The sequence below is a fragment of the Oryctolagus cuniculus genome, chromosome 7, assembly GCF_964237555.1.
Source record: "Oryctolagus cuniculus chromosome 7, mOryCun1.1, whole genome shotgun sequence".
Taxonomy (NCBI): domain Eukaryota; kingdom Metazoa; phylum Chordata; class Mammalia; order Lagomorpha; family Leporidae; genus Oryctolagus; species Oryctolagus cuniculus.
Genome location: NC_091438.1, coordinates 130,896,463 through 130,920,483, shown reverse-complemented (window position 1 = coordinate 130,920,483; position 24,021 = coordinate 130,896,463). Strand labels below are relative to the sequence as shown.

At 55.8% G+C, this 24,021-nt stretch overlaps 1 protein-coding gene across 1 annotated transcript; it reads left to right on the top strand.

The window, feature by feature from the left end:
* Positions 1 to 20,960: 20,960 nt before the first annotated feature.
* GUCA2B (guanylate cyclase activator 2B) lies at positions 20,961 to 23,804 on the top strand. Its single transcript, XM_008265469.4, has 3 exons — positions 20,961 to 21,120; positions 22,081 to 22,258; positions 23,523 to 23,804. The coding sequence occupies exons 1-3, from the start codon at positions 21,049 to 21,051 to the stop codon at positions 23,582 to 23,584; spliced, it is 312 nt and encodes a 103-aa protein (XP_008263691.2). The 5' UTR covers positions 20,961 to 21,048; the 3' UTR covers positions 23,585 to 23,804.
* Positions 23,805 to 24,021: the final 217 nt, after the last annotated feature.

Here is a 24,021-nt window from a genome sequence, read left to right as displayed (position 1 = left end):
GCACCTACGTAAGAGCTCTTAACCACTGTGCTCAATGGCTGCTCCCGGGAAGGCCTTCTTGAAGGATGAAGAAGCCCTATGCAGACTGGGGTGCAGGGGAGCAGGCGAGGCCGCTCCCACACCTGCCGGTCTGGAAGTCTCCCTCAGCTGCTGCTGCTCAGCCATCACTGGGCCACGCTGGAGCAGCACCAGGCCAAGTGCAAGACTGGTGCCTCGAAGTTCCCTCAGATCTGTCAGGGAGGCAGTGGGGAGTTCTGACCCTAAAGGGGAAGCCAAGACACAGCCATGCCCCCATCTACACTGCTACCCTTGCCTGGCCTGCCTTAGGTCCAGAGGAACTTTCTCCAATCCTGTGTGGCCAGACCTTGCCCTAGGATGTCCGCCATATCCTACCCTACCCTAAGGGAAGTCCTCCCAGGGGGTCTTTGGGTCTGGAAAATGCAGCTTCAGATGCCCCAAGACAATGCCTCCTACCTCCCACTCTGCCTCTCTGTGCTAGCGCTGGCAAACTTTGGCTTCTGTAAAGATCCAGATAATAAATAGGAGGGTACTGCCAAAAACTGATGAAAAAGTAGAATTAGAAGATAAGTTAAAGGGCAGGTGTTCTGGCTCAATGGGTTAAGCTACCACGTGGGATGCCCACATACCATATTAGAGTGTCTGGTTCAAGTTTCCTGCTAATGTGCACCCTGGGAAGCTGTAGGTGATGACTTAAGTGGCTTTGGTCCCTGCCATCCACATGGGAGACTGGGATGGAGTTCCTGACTAATGGCTCCAGCAAGGCTCCACTTCGGCTGTTGCAGGCAATTGGGGAATGAACCAGCAGATGAAAAATACTCTCTCTCTCTCTCTCTCTCTTTACCTTTCAGTAATGATGTAAATCAGTCAATATTTTTAAAATGGAGCTTCAAGGAAGGAATAAGCAAATTGATAAGAAAGGAAAACACAGGGGCCAGCGCTGTGGCATGGCGGGCTGAGCCTCTGCCTGTGGTGCCAGCATACCGTGTCCCTGCTGCTCCTCTCTTCCCATCCACTCTCTGCTGTGGCCTGGGAAAGCAGTGGAAGATGGCCCAAGTGCTTGGGTCCCTGCACCCGTGTGGGAGGCCAGAAGAAGCTCCTGGCTCCTGGTTTTGGATAGGCCCAGCTCCAGCCATTGCAGCCATCTGTGGAGTGAACCAGCAATTGGAAGACCTTTCTCTGTCTCTGTCTCTCTGTCTCTCTCTCTCTCTCTTTAATTCTACCTCTCAAATAAATAAATAAAATATTTAAAATAAAAAAGAAAGAAAAATATAGTGGGAAGTTTTTCAAAGTATTATTCTGGAAATACATTAAAGCCTGAAAAAAAAGCACCTGTGGCAACTTGAGTGAACTCTAGTCTGACAATGCTTGTTGCCATGAACGTTGGGACAGCTGGGAGCTGGTCTTGCCACTTCTGTTCATGCCTCCTCCCAACCCATTCTCCACCCTGCTGCCAGTGTCATAAAACAGAAATCTGATCACCATCACCTCATTCTGCTGAACCCCCCCCCAGGGGCTCCCCATGGTTCTTAGGGTTAAGGCTCTACTGAACAGTATTTGTACAATACTTTCAAAAAGTTCATGGAAATACGATTAAAAGATAAATTTTTTTAGCATAAAAAAATTGAAATCCAGGACAAGCACTGTGGCATAGCAGGTAAAGCAACCGCCTGTGATGCCAGCATCCCATGTGGCCACCAGTTCAAATCCTGGCTGCTCCACTTCTCATCCAGCTCCCTGCTCATGCACCTGGGAAAGTAGGGAAGATGGCCCAAGTGCCTGGGCCCCTGCACCTACCTGGGAGACCGGGAGGAAACTCCTGACTCCTGGCTTCCACACTTGCCCAAGGTGACAGTGTTCACTAGTGACAGAGCTCTGAGTTGGACCCTGTAGTCTGGCTCCAGAGCCCTCCGTGACCTGTCAGGAGGATAGAAAATATCACAGATAGAGTCTTCTCAAATGGCCATCAGGTCACTTCACTCCTTCCAGGGACTTCCCACTGCTGAAGGGTAGTGACCAGCTCCTTACCCAGGCCCATGGAGCCTGTGTCATTACTCCCGACCGGTCTCCTGGCCTCCCTGTGGGTCTCAGGCCCCGCCCCATCCGACCCCAGGGCTGCTATAAGCCGGCTCCTCTGCAGGAACTTCGTTCCTCCCTCCCCTCCCTCGCCCTCACCCATCCCCTTCCAGATCCTCGCTGTACCATCACCGCCTCGGTGACCTTCCGCTGACCCCTGACCCTTGACTGCCCTTGGCCCAGGCCATCAATGCCACCCCACACTGAGTCAGCCATTGTGGACCGACAGTTGTCAGGTAGAAGGCAGTGTGGGCCATGGGGACCCATTCTGGTTGCCACATTTTCAAAAGTAAAAAGAAACAAGTGACTTTCATGTTAATAATGTGCTTTATTGAGCCAATGTATCCAGAATAGTATCATCTCTACATGTTATCCATAATAAAATTATCAGTGAACTATTTTGCAACCTCTTTAAGCCACTAGGAATTCAGAAACTGGTGGTGTGTTTCCCGCACACGGCGCATGGTCATTCAGGCAGTCCCACTGGGGTGGCCACTGTATGGGACAGGGTGGCTCCAATGCCATCCTTTGTCTTCAGGGAGGGTGGTGTAGCCATTTTCCAGGTGATGCAACTGAGGCCAGAGGCTGTGAGTCCAGGAGCTCTCATGGGGGGCAGGGGGAGGGGCGCATCTCCCCTGAGGGATATTTGGCAACATCTGGAGAACAGTTTTGATCACCATGGTCATGAAACATAGGGTTAAAGCCAGAGACGCTGGAAGATACCCTACAGGGCCCACAACACAGCCCCCTCGCAGTAAAGAAACATTTGGATGCCAGCGCTGTGGCGTAGCGGGTAAAACCACTGCCTGCAACACTGACATCCCATGTGGGCTCTGGTTCCCATCCCAGCTGCTCCACTTCCCATCCAGCTCCCTGCTAATGGCTTGGGAAAGCAGCTGAAGATGGTTCAAGTCCTGGGGCCCTTGCACCCCTGTGGGAGACCTGGAAGAAGCTCCTGGCTCCTGGCTTCAGCCTGGCCCAGCCCTGACTGTTGCGGCCATTTGGGGAGTGAACCAGTGGATGGAAGACCTCTTCCTTTCTCTCTGTAACTCTGCCTTTCAAATAAATACATATTTTTTTAAACAGAAGCATTTGACCTGTGGGGAGCAACTGGGAGCAACTCGGACTAGACTAAGTTACTGAAATTAAGACTTATTCTATGCATCTGCTCTCCCACAATATGGCGCTGGGAGAGGAGGAAACAGCTTCTACACAGCTGCCTCCAGTTCAACCAATAAACTGTAGGACCTGCTCCTGATTGGAGGAGAGCAGCGTACTCGGCGTGTGGGTAGCAGAGTTGGGATTGGTGGAAGAGGACTATAAAGGAGGAGAGAGACAACATGCACCAGGAACATCTGAGGGAACACCTGTGCAGCCCCCGAGAGAGCCGGCCGGTGGTGTGCCGCTCCCCCGTGGAAGTGGGGAAAGTGGCAGGGGGAACCGCCCTTCCACGGAGGTGGAAGGGACGGTAGCCAACCCGGGAAGAACCAGCAGCAAACCCGGGGAGGGCCGAGCAGACAAAAGAACAGCGCAGGGTCCTGTGTCGTTCCTCCACGAAGAGGGGGAGCGACATAATGGTGCCGTGACTCGGATATGAAGCCTAGGCAGGGTTCAGTGTCGTTCCTCCACGAAGAGGGGGAGCGACATAATGGTGCCGTGACTCGGATATGAAGCCTAGGCAGGGTTCAGTGTTGCTCCTCCACGAAGACGGGGAGCGACATAATGGTGCCGTGACTCGGATATGAAGCCTAGGCAGGGTTCAGTGTCGCTCCTCCACGAAGAGGGGGAGCGACATGACCAAAACTGTCAAACACCTCTGTGGTTAGATGAGCTCTCCGAGATTCGCCCATGATTCGCCCGTGCCTTCGTGTGCTCACTCACTTGGTCACTCCCTCCTGTTTCCTGGGGCCGCTGCGCCTGTGGGCTACACTGGCAACTGTGCTAGCAACAACCGCAGTTAACGCTGGGCCTGGCATTACTCATTGATCCAGCAGATCCGACCTTCAGCAGGATGCCAAGCTGGGGCAGGGGTGGGGAGAAGGGGTCAAGGGGTCAAGGGGCGTTCCCCCCGGGTTTGCGTCCTTCTCCTCCTCCCTCCCCCGCTCCCCCGCCCCACAGAAGCACCAAGAGGCAGAGGGGAGGGATGGCGCAGTTACATCCATTGCCAACCATTTCTGAGCATCGCTGCAAATCCCCACTTGAATTTGTTAAGGAAGGCGGGGCGCCCCAGAGGGTGCGCAGGCGCACTGGAGGCCTGGCCCTGTCTGCCTGGTGTGCCTAAGGAGACCCACGCGGGAACATGCGTGAGACGGCCCCAAGTCCGTCCCCAGGGGGCGCTCGAGAGTGACGCACACCCAGCCTGGGCAGAGAAACCACCCAAGGCTCGGCGCCCCGTGCAGCTCTTGCACTCTGAGACAGGGAAGCTGGCACGGTTAACAGACAGCATCATCTTCAGTCCTTATCTGCGTCCTTACTGCCCTCCTCATTTTAGGGGTGTGATGTACACAGGGGCTTTCTAGGGCCAGAACAATAAACCGGCAAAGCAGAGAACTGGGCTGAGGGTAGGCGTTTCCCCCAGCCCCCCTCCCTCCCCGACCACCACCGCACACCCACCCAAGCAGCCCCATTGGGGGATCTTTGCCTATTATAAAAAAATGCAGGCTGGCGCCGCGGCTCACTAGGCTAATCCTCCGCCTAGTGGCGCCGGCACACCAGGTTCTAGTCCCGGTCGGGGCGCCGGATTCTGTCCCGGTTGCCCCTCTTCCAGTCCAGCTCTCTGCTGTGGCCAGGGAGTGCAGTGGAGGATGGCCCAAGTCCTTGGGCCCTGCACCCCATGGGAGACCGGGAGAGACACCTGGCTCCTGCCATCGGATCAGCGCGGTGCGCCGGCCGCGGCAGCCATTGGAGGGTGAACCAACGGCAAAAGAAGACCTTTCTCTCTGTCTCTCTCTCTCTCACTGTCCACTCTGCCTGCCAAAAATAAAAAAATTTTAAAAATGCATGAATTTTCAATTATCTTTGCACCAAAATAAATTTATCTTTTTAAAAAAGATGCATTTTATCTATTTGAAAGGCACCGTGACAGAGAGAGAAGAGACAGAGAATAGAGATCTCCCACCCTTTGGTCCACTCTCCACTTGTTCACAACAGCCAGGGTTGGGCCAAGCCAAAGCCAGGAGCCAGAGGCTTCTTCAGGTCTCCCACGTGGATGCAGGGGCCCAAACACTGGAGCCGTCTTTTACTATTTTCCCAGGCCATAGCAGAGAGCTGCATGGGAAGTGGAGCAGCCGGGACTCAAACTGGCTGCTCCCATAGGGGATACCACAAAAACGACACCGGCCCCTAAATCTATCTTTGAATTCCATTGTTCCGTGAACTTTTTGAAGCATCCTTGGATTTCTTGCCAGTCTGTTGCTTGTCTTTTCATTCTCTTAGCAACATCTTTCTAAGGACAAGAATTCTTAATTTTCCATTTTAAAAAACCACTCACGTTATTGGGAAGCGGCTTGCGGGTCTTGGCTGCATTAGGCCTGCCCTGCTGAATGTTGACAACGAGCTTTCTCACCAAAACCCAACCACCCCTTTGCTGTGCAGCCTGCGGCCTCCCAAGAGATCTCCAAGACCTCTCTGGGCCTTAGTTTCCCCATCTGTAAATTGGAGACAATAAAGCTCACTCCACAAGGCGGATGCCAGGACTCCATTAGCTAAAACATGACAAACTCTTACATTCAGTGAGTGTTGTGTCAGTATCACCCTAGTGTTAACCGCTTCACACGAAGGATTTCCACGCAGAACAAAGACACCACCTTGGGGAAAAATGCATGAACAATCCAGTTATTTTGCTTGCTTTTGAATAAACAGTTGCTTCCCTCTGTGCCAGGGCTGCCTAAACGCTTTACAACATGTATCTGTCGAAACAACCCAAAGAAGGTGGTTCAACCAGACATCCGGAGAACAGTTTGATCCTCACAGTCATGAGATGGGGGATGTACCCCTGGAATCTGCTGGGCCATGGATGCGGAGCCCGCCCCCCTCCCCCACACACACACAATGCCCACGACAGCCCCTAACAATAAAGACGCGTTTGACCAAAAGTGTCCCTGGTTGGATGAGCTCTCAGAGACTCGCCTGTCCATTCCTTCACTCCCTCCTGGTTCCTGGAGTTGCTGCTCCAGTTGTCCAACCTGACAGCTGTGCTGGTTAGGGAAGAACAGCCACGGTTGACGCTGGGCCTGCCTTTACCCATCAGGTCAGCAGACAGGACCCACCCGATGCATGTCACGACCCCCATGGATATATGAGGAAATTCAGATCTAGCGTTGTTACGGACTGGCTAAGCGAGAACCCAAACTTGGACCCCTCTGGCCCCAAAGCTGTGCTGTTAACCACCAGTCCCCGAGATTTTGCTCCCAAGATGGGCTCCTTGCCCAGGAGGAATGTGAGCTGACCCTAATGCCCTGTGGCTCCTCTGCCCAGGGCCTTGCCTGCCCGCTGACCCTGGTGTAGAAGGCAGACTGCTCCATGGTACACGAAGGGCGAGAGGGGAGGCACCCGATATGCGTTCTCCGTGGAGTTGTTCCTTTGACCACACATATGTGAGTCTGCAGGGAAGGCGATGCTGGGGAAGGAAGGTGACCATGACCATGGCGGAATGGACAAGTCTACCCCACCCAGCCGGCTGCTGGCGTTGCTGTAAAATGAGTTAAGGACAAGAATTTAGCAAGAGAATACATGCACATAATCAGCATATTAAGCATTCTAATAGCCAAGGTAGCTTACTCGAACATGTGAGAGAAAATGATCAGAAAAAGGAAGAAGCCAAGGGTAGGAGTTTGGCCTGGTGGTTAAGACATCACTTGGAACACCTGCATCCCATATCAGAGGGCCTGGGTTCGAGTCCTGGCTCTGCTCCGGATTCCAGCCTCCTGCTGTTGTAGACCCTGGGAAGCAACAGATGATGGCTGGAGCAGTTGGGTTTCAGCACCCACACAGGAGGCCTGGGTTGAGTTCCAGCTTCTGGTTTTGGCCCCAACCCAGCCAGGCCACTGAAGGTAATTTAGAGGGTGAACTAGCTCGCTCTCCATCTCTCTCTGCCTGTCTCTCTGCCTCTCAAATAAACAAAATAAATATTTAAAAGTAATCATTTTTTAAAGATTTATCCATTTATTTGATAGCCAGAGTTACACAGAGAGAGAGGAGAGGCAGAGAGAGAGGGGGAGAGAGGTCTTCCATCACTGGTTCACTCCCCCAATTGGCCACAACAGCAGGAGCTGCACTGACCCGAAGCCAGGAGCCAGGAGCTTCTTCCAAGTCTCCCAAATGGATGCTGGGGCCCAAGCACCTGGGCCATCTTCCACTGCTATCCCAGGCCATAGCAGAGAGCTGGATCGGAAGTGGAACAGCCGGGACTCGAATGGGATGACGGCACTACAGGCAGAGGCTTTACCCCTACACCACAGCGCCGGTCCCTAAAAGTAATCATTGTTAAGAAGGATGAGGAGGCTGAGGGCAGAGGCACAAAGCAAGGTCACTGGATGTACCTGAAGCACCAGCCTGCTCCCCACCCAGAGAGGCCCATGTGTGGAAACCCACAGAAAGTGGCTGCAGCGGCTCGAGACTGTTCCTTGGGAATGCAGGCATAATCGGTGCCAAAGGCAGAAAAGACCTTTGGAATTTAGAAAGGTAAAAATAAGAGGGGCCGGCACTGTGGTGCAGCGGGTAAAGCCGCCACCTGCAGTGCCAGCATCCCATATGGGTGCCGTTTCAAGTCCTGGCTGCTCCACTTCCCATCCAGCTCTCTGCTATGGCCTGAGAAAACAGTAAAAGATGGCCCAAATGTGTGGGGCCCTGCACCCATGTGGGAGACCTGGAAGAAGCTCCTGACTCCTGGCTTCAGACCAGCCCAGCTCTGGCCATTGTGGTCATTTGGAGAGTGAACCATGGATAGAAGACCTCACTCTCTTCTCTGCCTCTGACTCTCTGTAACTCCGCCTTTCAAATAAATTTTAGAAATTTAGAAAAGAAAAGCATAGCATGTGCTTTCACAGCCCTCACCCCCTGCGAGCCCCTGTGTGTGTGTGTCAGGTGCACTAACTCCTTTATTCCTTAGAGCAAGCCTGTGTGAGGGGCACCCCCAGGAGCCCCATTTATGGATGAAGAAACCGAGGCAGGGGATTGGGAACCTTGTCCAAGGCGTCACAGTGAGTGGAACAGAGCCCAGGGTTTGGACCCAGGCAGACAGGAGGCAGGGTGTGGGCCACCTACTAAAAAGGGTTATGGGGGGCTGGTGCCGCGGCTCACTAGGCTAATCCTCCGCCTTGCGGCACCGACACACCAGGTTCTAGTCCCGGTCGGGACGCCGGATTCTGTCCCGGTTGCCCCTCTTCCAGGCCAGCTCTCTGCTGTGGCCCGGGAGTGCAGTGGAGGATGGCCCAAGTGCTTGGGCCCTGCACCCTATGGGAGACCAGGAAAAGCACCTGGCTCCTGGCTCCTGCCATCGGATCAGTGTGGTACGCCGGTCGCAGCGTGCCGGCCACGGCGGCCATTGGAAGGTGAACCAACAGCAAAGGAAGACCTTTCTCTCTCTCTCTCTCTCTCTCTCTCTCTCTCTCTCTCACTGTCCACTCTGCCTGTCAAAAAATAAAAAAATAAAAAAAAATTTAAAAAAAGGGTTATGGGGCAGGGAAGGCCTGGGGGGGACAGAGCACCAGGAACACGTGTGGGTGATGTGTTTGCAGGGCCTCGGAGCTCAGAGGTGTTCTGTTACAGAAGCGAGCGGCCTCTCGAGGAATGTGTCCGGCAGCAGCCTGGTCCCTGGAGAAACACGCACTGAGCACGCAGAGGGGGCAGCAAGCACTCCACCGTGGGGTCTCCACCTGACCCCTGCAGTGGGGAAGGCAGCCCTGGGCTGTGGATCCTGCAGGTGCCAAGAGCCACGAGGAAGTGCCAAGGGGCTGGGGACCACTTCACAGGGGAACTAAACTCCCCTGATAGTTGGGGAACGCTGGGGAACAGCGGGACACTCCAGTAGGGAGGTAGTGGGCTCTGCCGGGTAGGGGCGGTCTAGGCAGAGAGAAAAACAGCTCACATCCTGGCGCCAGAGGCTCTGCAGGACACTCAAGGACTTGCGAGCACCCAGGTGACCGGTGTGGAGGAGGAGGGGCTGCGGAGGCTGCGGGACCTCTGAGCGTTGCTGTGAACCTGCTCAGCCCGCTCAGCCGGCCCAGCATGGCCGAGGTCTCTCACAGCAAAAGCTTGGACTCACCCGGCCAGAGTGCCGTGTTATTGGTTGGCCAGGGCCTGACACTGGTTAACAAACCACCACCAGATGCCAGCAGTGAGTGTCTGTTGTGCAACTGTCTAGGGTCAGCTAGGGCCCAGCGAGAGGGTACTGGGCTCCGGCATGAGTCCTGGGTGCTGGCTGAAGCCCGGGCTGGCCTTGGCTGTGCAACAGGGGTGACCTGCTCCATCCGTGCAGCTTCGCTTGCCCTGCAGAGCCGTCAGGAACGCTCACATGGGGATGCGGAGCTGCGAGCAGGCTCGGGCAGGGCTCCCTGACGTAGGCTTGGAACTGAAACACCTGAATCACGAGCGCCTCGTTTTATCACCGTGGGGTACGTGTTTCACTGCAGAAGCCAGCATCATCCATGCTTACGGACAGAGCTCTGTGTGCACGTGACAACAGGTGCAGACTCTGGGACGGGTGACACGCAGACCATGCCCTGCAGTCTCCATGGCGATTCCTATCCCGAGTATGTTGATTCAGGGACCCTGATCCTTCTGTTTTGTGACTCTGCCATCCCAAAGAGCATTCGCATCCTCTGCAGCCCGCCAGTCAGAGGGAAAAGTGAGAAGGAGGTGGTGCCCCACCTCATAGGAGCTGCAGCTACCCGTGGTACACGCCACTTCCTCTCCCAATCTGCACCTGACCTAGCCCTCTGCCAGCCTCCAGCTGCTCTCTGCACAGTGTCACAGACAGAAGGGGAAAGTGGACTTGACGGACGGTGTCTCCACCCCGGGGACACGGAAAGAGGACCAGAGTAAAACGTTTCTGCATCACAGCAGTGCTCCAGGCAGAAGTGGCAACAGACCCTCCTGCTGCAGCCCGAGTCACCAGCCAGACGTGTCAAAGGGCACCAGAGACCAGCGTCTGTGCCCTGCTGCTCCCTGAAGTCTCCGTGGCAGGTGCAAAGATGGAGCAGAGCCTAGACCCGCTTATCCATCCCTGGGCTCCACCTGCCTTCCTGAATACCCTTAGGACCTACATGAGGGGATCCCCTGCCCCACTTCAGATCACTGCCCACCCTCAGATAGGCGACCGTGCAAGCACTCAGCACGCCCAACCAACAGCAAGCTGCCAGGAAGGACGGACCCAGCACCCTCCAGCCTGTCTCCCTCCACGCTGGCTCCCTCCACCCTGGCCTCCGGAAGCCGCAGCCAGTTTGCCAAGCTCTCTCCTGAGAGCCGAGACAGGCGGCATTCACCAACGATCCCCCACCCCTGCGAGGAGGGGCCGCAATTATAGCAAATTCTGCTTACGGTTCAGATTCAATATTTGGAAGGGATAATCCTGAAATAAGAGATTGCCTGATTTCTCTCCCAAGCCTGTGAATGGTTCATTAGCTCCTATTTGACATTTGCTGCCTGAGTCTGATTGGTTTCATTGTAGACTTGGACTTGAAGACGTCCCCAAGACAGAGTAATCAAGTTTCACAATGATCCCCAACTGCAAATGTTGAAACACGCGTGGCAGCTGTGCCTTGGACAGCAATCCCATGAATGCTGCGGGGAATTCGTATTCAGCCCCACTTAATGAAACTCAGCCCTGCTTGGCAAGTCGGGGCCCTGACTCAGCACGCAGGGTTTCCTCGGCAGCCCCGCCAGGGAGCTACACACCCAGGCCACACCGTGAAAGGTGGTGGGTCTCATCCTTGGGTCCGGCCACCCAAGCTTGGGAACCGTGGAGCACAGCGCCACTGGGGCTGCACCCCAGGGAGGCTGCAGGCCGACTGTGGAGGAGGGTCCTTGACACCACGGCTTGGCTCCACGGCAATGACTCAAAGCTCCAGGAATCCCCAGGAAGAGGGAAGCAGGAATGGCTTCCCCAAAGGAGGGTGCCTGAGCAGGGCGCGTGCCGTGGGTGCAGGGACCTGCGCCCCAGGCATGAGATGTGGACACAGGGCCGGAGGAGGCCTGTCTGCCCAGCAGCTCTGCCTCCTACCTAGGGGGCTGCCTCCTGTGGGTCCTGCCACCTGCTGAGCAGCCCCTTGGCTTTGCCTGCATGGTGCTGGATGCGCCAGCCGCCTTGCACCGCCCTCACTGGCCTCTCAGCCTTTGCAGGCGTAGGTGGCCTTGTCCACTTCTGAGTCCAGGGACCCAGCAGGAGCTTGAGCCCAGTAAAGGATGCTTGGCCTCATGAGAAATCGCCTGACCCGGCCACATGGCCTTCAAACATCACTATTCTTACGACTGTTGTGGAGGTCTGGGGACATGAACCAGCATCCGGGTCATTTCTCTAAGAGACCAGGAGTCTGGTACTTTCTGCAAGGGAACATTTGTGGGGGGTAAGAAGAGGACTTTCCCTGCCCCTCCGTTGTCCCCTTTAATCCAGAGAAGAGGCATTCAGAGGACGGAAGGGCCAGAGGGGACCGTTGAGGACGGACGTGCACTGTGTGGAGAGCATCAGAGGCACCCTGCTCATCCCGGCCAGGTGCTTCTGACACCCAGCCACGAGCTCTACCACTGCAGGGGTCTGCGATGATCACAACTGTTTCTCTCCACTGGGTCCGAGTCTCGCATCCTCGAAGAATGAAGACCGTGGGCAAGGCAGAGTGTGTAGAGCAGGACTGGTTTACTGAGAGAAAGCGAGAGAAGAAACCCTGGCTGCACCTGGAGGGGGCCCTGAAGAAGGGGCAGCTTGGGGGGTTGTAGAGCTGTAAAAGGGGACATTCTCTGGGGGAGGGGCGGCTTGGATTTGTCTGGGGGAGGGTGAAAGTTCTAAGAGGGGCCGGCGCTGTGGGTAAAGCCACCGCTTGTGGCATCAGCATCCCATATGGGCACTAATTCAATTCCCAGCTACTCCACTTCCAATCCAGCTCCCTGCTAAGGTTCCTTGGAAAGCCGAAGAAGTTGGCCCAAGTGCCTGGGCCCCTGCACCCACACGGGAGACCAGGAAGAAGCTCCTGGCTCCTGGCTTCTGCTTGGCCCAGCTCTGGCTGTTGCACCCATTTGGTGAGTGAAGCAGTAGATGGAAGATTTCTATCTCTCTGTCTCTGCCTCTCGCTCTCTGTCTGTAACTCTGCCTTTAAAATAAAATAAATAAGTCTTTAAAAAAAAGACTCAGTAGAGACAACAGAAAACACACAGAACTTTCCCCCAAGACACACAGAATTCTCGTAACCAGATCAGTTACAACAGCACAGAAAAACCGTGATTGCAGGGACCAGCAGGTGACATCAACATTCCTTGCTGAAACCGGCTGCTTTACTTTTCTCAGTCCTCTGAGACTCATCTCCAGTGGTGGGGAGGGGCCCCCGGTCCAGCTCTACCTGGCTGAGAGTGTGCCTCTCTACCATTGCTGTGTGTTCTCAGCCAGCAAGTCAGCCACTCTGTGAAAAAGGGAGAGTTCCACACTGCAAGGAGTCATATCAGGAGTCCATGCATCTGCGTCTGCAGAGCCCTCCCATCCAGCCTGGCACATCCTAGGCGCCCCTGGCACACTGCTGGCCTACTGTACCTCTCTCCGTCACGCACTACCCCACTGTGCAGGTGTGTGGTGGGGCCTCCGCTCTGGCTGACTCCAAAGCCACCGCATCCAGACAGCAGCTGGGACAGGTGGGGGAGCTGAAGAAGAGGGGACCCTGATCCAAGCTTCATGGGCTGGCACCTTCCTGGGCCTCCTTTCATCCCCTAGCTCTGGGCAGCTGTGCTAAGACCCACCTGCCTCGGCTCCTGGTCTCATCTCCCACACTCTGAGCCTTCCTCACCTGCCCCCTCCTGAGTCCACGATGGGGCCTCTGGCATCATCAGAGAGGGCCCAGGCCACCACAGCCCAGTGCACACACAAACTCACACACACCGACGCCAAGAAGTGCACCTCACACGCTCCCAGATGCTCCTCACACACCCACAGCTGCACTCACACATGCCTACACTCACACCGCGCACTGGCACACAAGCACGATGCTCCACACACAGGCACACACACTCAGACACACACTCCTCTACAGCACGCACACATTCACACACCCCCTCTCAGGACACATGCAGGCACAAAAGCACCCAATGGACAGGATTCCACAGTCTCACTGGGTAGGGCATTGCACATGTGCTCAGCACAGATAGAAGCACCCCCCACACACACACTCACGCTCATGCTATCACACATGCACACACATGTGTACATGCATACTCTTGCACTCACACACTCTCATGTACTGCACACTCACACATGCGCACACACTTGCACACTCACACTCCTGCACTTACACACTCACTCTCACATGCTGCACACTCTCACACACGTGCACACCCACACTCTCACTCTCATGTACCGCACACTCACTCTGTCACACATGCACACCCACACTCCTGCACTCACACTCTCACGTACTGCGCACGCTCTTGTCACATCTGCCATTCGACCACAGGGGCAGGAACCAGCGTCGGGGGCAGTGACACCTCCCCCAACAGAATCACTCTGCTCAGACACAGCATCCCTCCTGGGGCTTCACGGTTCGTCCCCATCTGGTTGTCCCTCTCCTCACCCTCCTTGGCTGTCCCCTGAGGCCCGATGAGGGAGCCAGGCCCTACCTGGGACTGTCCGGCCCCTGGTGCCGTTGGCATCTGCCCTCGACAGTCACAGGACTTGGGTATCTGCAGGGACTGTCCCTTGATGCCCTCACATGTTTCCCCTCCTTGCCAGCACTGGCCTGGGGACAGGGAGGCTTCCATCCCCTCACTCGTCAAATCAGAGCAAGGACACAGACGCTCAGGCGGTGCCTGCAGTACTCCCTGCCCAGCACCAGGGGGCAGCCTGGACTCACTTATCTGTGCTTACCTGTCAGCCAGCCCTCAGTTCCCTCCTCAAAGGCTGGGGAGAACAAAAATAAACCTGAAAGGGACTTTCAGGCACGTGTGTGTGTGTGTGTGTGTGCGCGCGTGCACGCGTTCATGTTGTGAGTGTATATGTGTGAGTGCATGTGCATATGAGTGTGTATGTGTGTGTGCACATTGTGTGTGTATGTGAGTGTGTATGCATGTGTGTGTGTTTGTGTGTCTGTGAGACAAGACCAAGGAGAAGAAAATGACCCAAAGGGGAAGACATAAACTGAATGATATTCGGCACCATTGTTAATTTTGGGACAAAAATTTCATTCTAAGTTTCCTAGTGACCAGAGCAAAAACCGAATCATTCACTAAGTCACCTGCCTCTCCAGGAAGAGACCAAAATTTCATTTGGAGTGGGAGTCCTGGGGAATCCACCACACCTTGCTTTATACGACCCCCTACAGGGTCTTCCAGATCCGCTCTATTTATGTGTTGGACCGAAAACACTGATCCCTTTTTAAATTCTTCATCTCCCTGGCTTGTGCTTTGATCTAAGTAACAGTGAAGAGCTCTCAGCACAGGGTGGGTGTGCCGGTGCAGTGTGTTAAGCCACTCCTGGGAAGCCTCATCCTATATTGGAGTGTCAGTTCCAGTCCCAGCTGCTCCACTTCCAAACCAGCTCTCTGCTAATGCACCTGGGAAAGCAGCAGGTGATGGCACAAGTACGTGGATCCCTGCTGTCTATGTAGGAAATCCTGATGGACTTCCTGGCTCCTGGCTTCAGCCTGGCCCAGCCCCAGCCATCACAGCCACTTGGGGAGTGAACCAGCAGATGAACGATTTCTTTCTTTCTCCATCCCCTGTATCACTCTGCCTTTCAAATAAATAATTTTTTAAGATCTTTGGTTCTACTTTCTATTCTTCTGTGCTTTGCTTTCTTGGACCTATTCCTGTCATGTTTGCTTTCTTACTGCTCTTGCAGTTGATATTTTCTTTTTTTAAGATTTATTTTATTTGAAAGATAGAGTTACAAAGAGAGGTAGAGATAGAGAGAGGTCTTCCATCCGCTGGTTCACTCCCCAAATGGCCACAAAAGCCGGAGCTGAGCTGATCCGAAGCCTGAAGCCAGAAGCTTCTTCTGGGTCTCCCACACAGGTGCAAGGGCCCAAGGACTTGGGCCATCTTCTACTGCTATCCCAGGCCATAGCAGAGAGCCGGATCGGAAGAGGAGAAGCCGGGACTAGAACCGACACCCATATGGGTTGCCAGCACTTCAGGCCAGAGCATTAACCCACTGCGCCACAGTGCTGGCCCCCGGAGTTGATATTTTCAAGGCCAGCAGGGACACCCAGCTGGCACGTTCTTGCTCCTGAAGCTCCATGTTCATTGGGCTGTGACAACATCAGTGTCCCCATCTGCTTGGCTGCTTCTCCCGCCACCACCTCATCTCCGAACGGTGCCGGGCCAAGAGCTCTGTCCTGGAAGCTGTCTCTTCTCCATCCAGCCACTCCTTCAATCTAGCGTCAGGACTGTCACCGGCAGATGCACCCTGACGACCACAACATGGGTGCGGGCGGCCACGGCCCTCCTCAGAGGCCTCACAGGCATCTCAGACTTGATCTTGTGCAAACCAAACTTTCCACAGCCCCACCTGGCCTGCTCGCTCCCCATCTCAGCAAGGAGCAGAGCCATTTGGCTTGGGGCAGCTTGAGCTGGATCCTGAACCTTCACATCCAAGTGCACAGAAAATCCTGTGTGCTCTGACTGCCAAGAACTTCAAGACTCCAGCCGCTTCTCGCCACCTTATCCCCACCCACCACCCAAACCGCCATGCTGCTTGGTGGCCAGTGGCTTTGTCTATTCCCCTAACCTAGACTGGTGCCTAGTACATAACAAGTCATCAGGAAAGAACTGTTGATTACACTATCAGCTTCCCTGGGAACTTCTGTGTACCCAAGACACAAAAAGGTTCCTATCTCATCATAAACAATTTTATAGCTAGGAAGATAATACCACTTTAATACCTACCGTGGGCAGGAAGATGCTAGATGAAGTGGCTGTGGCTCAGAGAGGTGGGAAATTGCCTGAGGCTAAACAGGTAGTGGGTGGCAGAATGGATACTTGAATTACTTACCCCTATTCAAGTATTTGCCAGTTACTGCCAGGTATTGTTTGGGGAGAACAAGAGGGAAATTCTTGACTCAAACAGCACTTACATTGTAGTGGAGAGAGAGAGGCAAGAAACGAAGGAGCTATGAACGGCGAGCAGATTACGGGGTGGGGAGCAGTGGGAGAAACGTTCCCCCGGCAGAGTGAGTAGCAAAGGTCTCTTCGAGGAAGCAGCACGGAGCAGAGACCTGGCGAAGTGAGGGGGTAGATGATGCCCTCTGTGGGCGAGGAGCAAAGACCTCGGGGTAAAAGCCCTGGCATGTGGAGGCGGGGGGGGGGGGGGGGGGGGCATCAAGTGAGCTGGTGTGGCTGGACGCAGGCAGTGCAGGATGGAAGGTCTAGAGTGGAGGCCAGAGATGAAGAGGGGGACTCGTGGGCTGGAGCCCTTGGGCCGCGCTCTGAGTGCCGGGGCCCGCAGCAGAGGGGGTGAGCGGGGCCGAGGCACCATGGGGCTCAGAGTTTAGCAGGATCACCTTGGCTGCTGCGCGGAGTCCTGAAGGGGGCAGAATGGGCACGTGCGGGGGGGGGGGGGGGCGGCCCTCCTGCACCCTTTCGGCGTCAGCTTGGCCAGGTCTGATGCCCACTTGTTTGGCCAAACACGGGTCTAGATGCTGCTGTGAAAGCGTGTTTTCGGCTGTGGTCAACGTTTGTAACCAATGGACTCACAAAGCGGATTCCCTCGGTACTGTGCGGGCGGGCTCTGTCTAATCCGCCGACAGCCTCAAGAGCAGATATGGAGGTTTCCGGAAGTGGAACAAGCGCAGCCCCGCCTGCGTCTCCCACCTGCTCTTTTTTTTTTTTTTTTTTTTTTTTTTTTTTTTTTTTTGACAGGCAGAGTGGACAGTGAGAGAGAGAGACAGAGAGAAAGGTCTTCCTTTTGCCGTTGGTTCACCCTCCAATGGCCGCCGCGGCCGGCGCATTGCGCTGATCCGAAGGCAGGAGCCAGGTGCTTATCCTGGTCTCCCATGGGGTGCAGGGCCCAAGCACTTGGGCCATCCTCCACTGCACTCCCTGGCCACAGCAGAGAGCTGGCCTGGAAGAGGGGCAACCGGGACAGAATCTGGCGCCCCGACCGGGACTAGAACCCGGTGTGCCAGCGCCACAAGGCGGAGGATTAGCCTAGTGAGCCGCGGCGCCGGCCCCCACCTGCTCTTTAAGGCCGGGTCCTCCCGTAGAATCTTCAAGATGGAGAGCTCCCTTCAAGATGACGAGGCCAAGATGGAAACAAGGACATTACTTACAGGTCCTGGCGGGTATGAGTTCCAGGGCGTCACGCTGTGCCTCAGAGGTGGTCCCTGTGGCTCCTCTGCACAGGGCAGGCTGTGTCCAGCTGTCCCCGGGGAAAGTGGTCAGCAGGGGGCAGTTGTCTAAGGCAGAGGAGGAACTGGGGGGGGTCAGGTGTTGAACTGGCAATCGCAGAAATGATGTCTGAGCCCTGCTCCTGGTGTGCAAAAAGTTCAACTTGTGTGTAAGAGAGGCTGAGGCAGCCTGAAACAGAACTCACTAGAGATGCAATCCCAGAACTCACGTGAGTTCCCAGCCTGAGCTGCCTGCCCCACCACCAGGAGAGCCAGCTCCTTCAAATAACTCTTTCTGCATGATAGGTACATTACAAGCGACACACACACACACACTCAGACACGCGAGCAAGTGCTTCAAAAAGTTCACAGAAATGCATGTTATGAAAAAACTTTAATTGGACTTCACTATTTTTGTGTGAAATTTTTTTTGACAGGCAGAGTGGACAGTGAGAGAGAGAGAGACAGAGAGAAAGGTCTTCCTTTGCCGTTGGTTCACCCTCCAATGGCCGCAATGGCCGGCGCATTGCGCTGATCCGAAGGCAGGAGCCAGGTGCTTATCCTGGTCTCCCATGGGGTGCAGGGCCCAAGCACTTGGGCCATCCTCCACTGTACTCCCAGACCACAGCAGAGAGCTGGCCTGGAAGAGGGGCAACCGGGACAGAATCCGGCACCCCGACCGGGACTAGAACCCGGTGTGCCGGCGCCGCAAGGTGGAGGATTAGCCTAGTGAGCCGCGGCACCGGCCCTACCAAATTATTTCTTAATTCCATCTTCATGTGTGTCCCACTGGCTGTGTTTCTCTGCCTCACACGAGGCTGAGACCCATGATGACAGCTTGGACCTCGGTGGTCATTTGGAGTCCAGATACACTTGGAAGATGGAGCCAACTGAATTGGCTACTGCATCTGGCAAAGGAAAGAAAGAATATGCCAAGGAGGACGCCCAGGCTTTGGACGGGTGATGGAAGGTGCTGAGGAAGCGGGGAGACGAGTGAGTCTGGTAGAGGGGAGAGGTGGGCTAGGGTCCGAACCAGGCAGGGCGCTGCTGGAATCCTTCAGACTGGATAAAGGCGTGACTACAGCCGAGGCAAGGGGCGCAGGCGCTAAGCTCTGGCACCTAGCGGTCATTTCTCACCTCCAGGGTCGAGAAGAGAAGGAAAACCCAGCACAGGAAGTGGAGAAGGTGGGGCCAGGACCTTGGCAAACCACCGGAGAGCGTGTGTGGTGGAAACCAAGTGAACAGAGAAAGGGTTTTACTCCAGGAAAGATGGCGTGACCAGCTGTGACCAGTGCTGCTGGGGACATGAGTCCTGGGCACTGGGTACTGCAGCAGTGGGCTCTGGAGTACTGTGGCGGTGGGCAGTGGGGCACTGTGGCACCGCCACACACACACACACACACACACACACACGGGCAGATGGTCACCCACCGCACATCCATGTAGGAGCTTCCCCCAAAGAGCCTCCGCCCACGTCTGTCACAAAGAAAGTGCCCTGGGCAGGTGCTCGGCCTGTGTCCCGTGTCCCTGTGTCCCTGTGTCCCTGGGTCTGATGCCCAGTGCTGGCTCCTGCCTCCAGGGGCCCCAGGTGACTGAGCTCCTGCCACCCATGTGGAGAACCTGAAAATGGAAGATCTCTCCCGATCTCTCTCTCTCTCTGTGTGTGTGTGTGTGTGTGTGTGTGCAATTCTGCTTTTCAAATAAATTAAATACATCTTTTAAAAAATAAACATTACAACTCTATATTCACAGAGTTGTGCAACCATCATCACAACCAATTCAAAAATAAGAAAAAAAAAAAAAGAGTGAACTCCGGAGTCTGGATTCATAGCAAGACATGAGAGTTCAGAGTCCACTTTCACTCCTTTTTTCCATTTCAATCAAGATAAGAAAGAGGAAGATGAACCTTTCAGCAGGTGGAATCCTGTGCAATAAAACCAGGCGGGACTGGGCGTGGCGAGGGGGCGCGAGGGAGCTCCATGACATCAGATTTTAGTCACGAAGCTGGAGTGACATCTTCAGCGCCAAGATGGGCTGTGAGAACGTCAGCTCCACAGTATGTGTGGGATGCCCGTCAATGCCAGCCTGTGCCTGGCAGAGATGACCCTGGAGCCAGCCCTGTTTATGGCTGCCTGAGCTGGCAGTGGGGACATCACCCTTATACACAGCGCCCTTTTCTCTGACCCAACCTGTAGCCGCTGAGGTGGTTGGTGATGCACTGTGTGGAAGGCAGCGTGAGGCTGGGGTCCCTGCTGCCGGCCGGGCCCCCTCCCTTCTTAGAGCAGTCTTATGCTGTGGGTTCTCTTATGCCCACTTGGGGGAAGAGAAAACTAAGGCTCAGTCTGATTTGATGTGACATGCCCAAGATCACGCTGCTGCCACGGGACGAGGATCCACGGCCAGGCCCATTGCTCAAGGCTGGAGCTCATTCCTGCAGACCAAGTTCAACTGTTGGCTTCTGAAAGGCACAGACAGGTGAAAGAGGACCCGCTTGGCTCTGGGGCACGTGGCTTGGGTGGGAGGTGGCAGGCAGAGGCGAAGTGGAGGCCTAGGCAGCTGGATAGAATGGTCCTTGGGACCAGCATTTGTAGCACAGTGTTGGTTAAGCGGCTGCTTAGACATTGGCATCCCACATGAGCGCTGGTTTGAGACCTGACTGCTCTGCTTCCCATCTAGCTTCCCACGAATGCACCTGGGAAAGCTGCAGAAGATGGCCCAAATGCTTGGGTCGCTGCCACCCATGTGGGAGACCTGGATGGAGTTCTAGGTCCCTGGCTTCAGCCTGGCCCAGCCCTAGCCATTGCGGCCATTTGGGGAGTGAACCAGCAGATGGAAGACCTCTCTCTCTCTCTCTCTCTTCCATCTCTCCCTCTGTATTACTCTGCCTTTCAAATCAATAAACAAATGCTTTAAAAAGAAGACTTGTCATTAAACAGACGCAAGGAGAGGGCTAGGAGAGAGAGCGGTCTCAGTGCAGCCAGGACTGGAGCGTGCTCACATCAGTACTGCACCTGCCCATCTGGTCCCAGGCCAGCCTGTCCGGAACCAGGGGCTGACCTGGGCCAAAGACCTCTGCTGGCCTTCGTGCCCTGCCACTGACTGGCTCCGTCACCAGAGGCAGGGCACCACCTCTTGAGCTTCACTTCCCCTGTCCCTGCAGGGAGCTGATGGAAAGTGATGTGGAGGTGGGCCCTGGCACGGAGCTCTGCACGCACTGTGCCCCACACACTCGGGGCTTCCAGCCTCATCACCCCAACCTCCCTCCTGGGAACCAGCTCTGGGCTTGTCACAGAGTCAGCCTGCTGTCAACCCCACCCCAGCCGGCCAGTTAATGAGTGACCAGGGCCTGGAGCCTGGCCTATAAGGAGCTGCTCAATAGGGAAGCAGGTGGGAGCCAGGTGGACGGCGACACGGAGGACCCGAGACGGGCAGCAGGACCATGGGGCTCCTGTCGGGGGTGGCTGTGGTCCTCCTGGTGCTGTTGCACAGCACACAGTCAGTCTACATCCAGGTGAGTCCCCCGCCAGCCTGCTGTCTGCCTGGAGGGCCCAGGGCTCAGCCCACATCGTCACTGCCTCGAGGACCAAGACAGCTGGTGGGTGGGGCCGCTGGAATGTGGACAGCGGCTGATGGTGACAATAACTATGAACTTTGGTGCATTCCTCCCGGCTCTCCTCCAAGGCCAAGGTCAGAGAGTAGAGAGAGATGTGGACTCTGTCCTGACGGGCAATGGGGCCCAGGAGGGCAGCAGGCCCCCTCTCATGTCCTGGGGTGCTCTGTTCACCCCCACATGTGGGTGGTGGAGGGGAAGCACCAGAGTAATGTCCTCTGCAGGTAACCTTCATGGAGCTGCAGGGTGAGGCGGTGGTGAGGCCCAGGGCACTGTGTGTGCGAAGGCCCCAGGAGAAGAGGGGAGAGTCCCAGTGTCTGTCCAAGGCACCTGTGAGGCTGCCAGAGCCACGGCAACCAGGCCTGCTTGGGACAGGGAAGGAGCTGGGGACCTTCCTGTGGCCCCAGGGTGCACTCCTGGCTCTGGGCAGGGCCTCCCTGGGAAGTACAAAGGGGTCCTGTGCAGGCTGCAGGGAGTCAGCGTCCCCCTGCAGCCCTGGCCATGCAGCCCGACTAGCTGTGGGTGCCATCACTCAGCCAGGTTGGTTCCAGGTACAGCATAGGGTCAGTGAGTGTGTCCTGGTGCCAGCCCCCAGCAGGGGACGTCAGATGAGGGGGCTGAGGCTCCCAGCAGACAAAAGCCAGCAGCCAGGCAGTGACAGAGCTGGGATGGGAGCCAGGGTGCACCTGTCTCTATCACCCCCGCCCAACAGCCTGCTCACGGTGGAGTGCGGCGGGCATTGGGTGGGAGACGGTCAGGCTGGACTTTCCATGAGGACCATCAGGGGTGGAGGAGCCGCAGGGCTGTGGCAGTGGCTTCCTGGCTGGGGGCCTGATGGCTCCCATCTCTTCCCCTCTGCAGTATCAAGGCTTCAAGGTGCAGCTGAAATCCGTGAAGAAGCTGAGTGACCTGGAAGGGTACCAGATGACCCACAGCAGCAAAAGCCCCCAGCCTGCTGTGTGCCACCACCCGGCGCTGCCCCTGGACCTCCGGCCCATCTGCGCCTTGCAGGAAGCGGCCAGCATCTTCGACACCTTGAGTGAGTGGCTGCCCCCGCAGGACCCCCTCCTCTCGGGTGCCTCCTCCCACACCCAGCTCCTCCATGCTCTGCTGGCAGGCAGGGGCCAGGACAAGGGGATTCAGAAAACTTGGCCCCATCCTCCTGGAACTGGCCAGGTCGGAGCTCAGCAAGGCAGACGCCCCGGGAACCCTCTTAATCCCAGAAGCCCAGAGACAGGTGCTCGCATCCAAGGGAAGGAGGGGCCTGCAAGGCCTCCAACAGGAGATGGCAGCTGAGCAGAACTCTTTTTTATTTTTTAAATATTTTTTTAAAGATTTATTTTATTGGGCCAGCACCGTGGCTCATTTGGTTAATCCTCTGCCTGCAGCGCCGGCATCCCAATATGGGTGCTGGGTTCTGGTCCCGGTTGCTCCCCTTCCAGTCCAGCTCTCTGCTGTGGCCTGGGGGTGCAGTGGAGGATGGCCCAAGTGCTAGGGCCCTGCACCCCATGGGAGACCAGGAGAAGCACCTGGCTCCTGCCTTCGGATTGGCACAGCACCAGCTGTAGCAGCCATTTGAGGAGTGAACCAGCAGAAGGAAGACCTTTCTCTCTGTCTCTCTCACTGACTATATCTCTACCTGTCAAATTAAAAAAAAGATTGATTTTATTTATTTTGAAAGGCGGACTTAGAGAAAGAGAGGGAGATATACACATGTGGGAGAAAAAGAGAGAGACAGAGAGACAGAGAATCTTCCATCTGCTGGTTCACTTCCCAGATGGCTGCAATGGCTGCAGCTGGGCCAGGCCAAAGCCAGGAGCCAGGAGCCAGGAGCCAGGAGCCAGGAGCCAGGAGCCAGGAGCTGCTTTCCCAAGCCTGTTAGCAGGATCCTGGATCAGAAGAGGAGCAGCCGAGACTTGAACCAGTGCCCATATGGGATGCTGGTGCTGCAGGCGGTGGCTTAACCCACTATGCCACAGTGCCGACCCCCTTTTATTTTGTTCTAATGTTGTTTGTTTGAGAGGTAGAGAGAAAGAGAGACACAGCTATCTCATCCACTGTTTCAAATGTGTGCAACAGCCAGGGCTGGGCCAGGCCGAAGCCAGAAGCGCCCTGCAGCCGTCCCTGTGCACGGCAGCCCTGTGCCCTGTCCCTGTAGCAAGCAGGAGAACTGAGCACAAGGGCCCCGCTCCAAAGGATGGTGCCCAGGCCGTGAGCCAAGCATCTTCCCTTGCTTCTCGCTGCTGCCCGGCCTCCAGCTCCCCACATTCAGCCTCAGCTGGCCCCCTCTCTCTCCTGTCCAGGACACATCGCCGTGGACGACTGTGAGCTATGTGTGAACGTCGCCTGCACCGGCTGCTTCTGAGATGGCCCGGGTACTGGAGCCCACCCTGGAGCCCTGGACCGTCAGCTGTCTGTCCTGGCAGCCTCCCACCCCAGCCGAGCTCGGGCGGGGCCCCTGGCCCCCAAGGGCCATCACTGCCTTCCCAGGGCCCAAGCAGCCAGATCTGATGCAAAGGACATGGGACAGGAGGAGGGCTTATCCCCAAGGCAGCCCTGCTTCTAAATAAAGATTCCATGCCACACGTGGAGTCAGCGTCTCCCTTCCTTGTACCCAGATGGTCTTGGGCGAGGTGGGGAGGAAGGAAACTTCCCTGCGGCCTCCAGCACCTGAAGTGTTGACTCATTAAGGCCCATTTGGCAGATGGGGGTGCTGAGGTCCGGAATGGGAGTGAGTCTCCCAGGCTCACGAGCAACCTAGACCCACTTGTCCCAAAGTCGAGCTCCAGGCGTCCTCAGCTT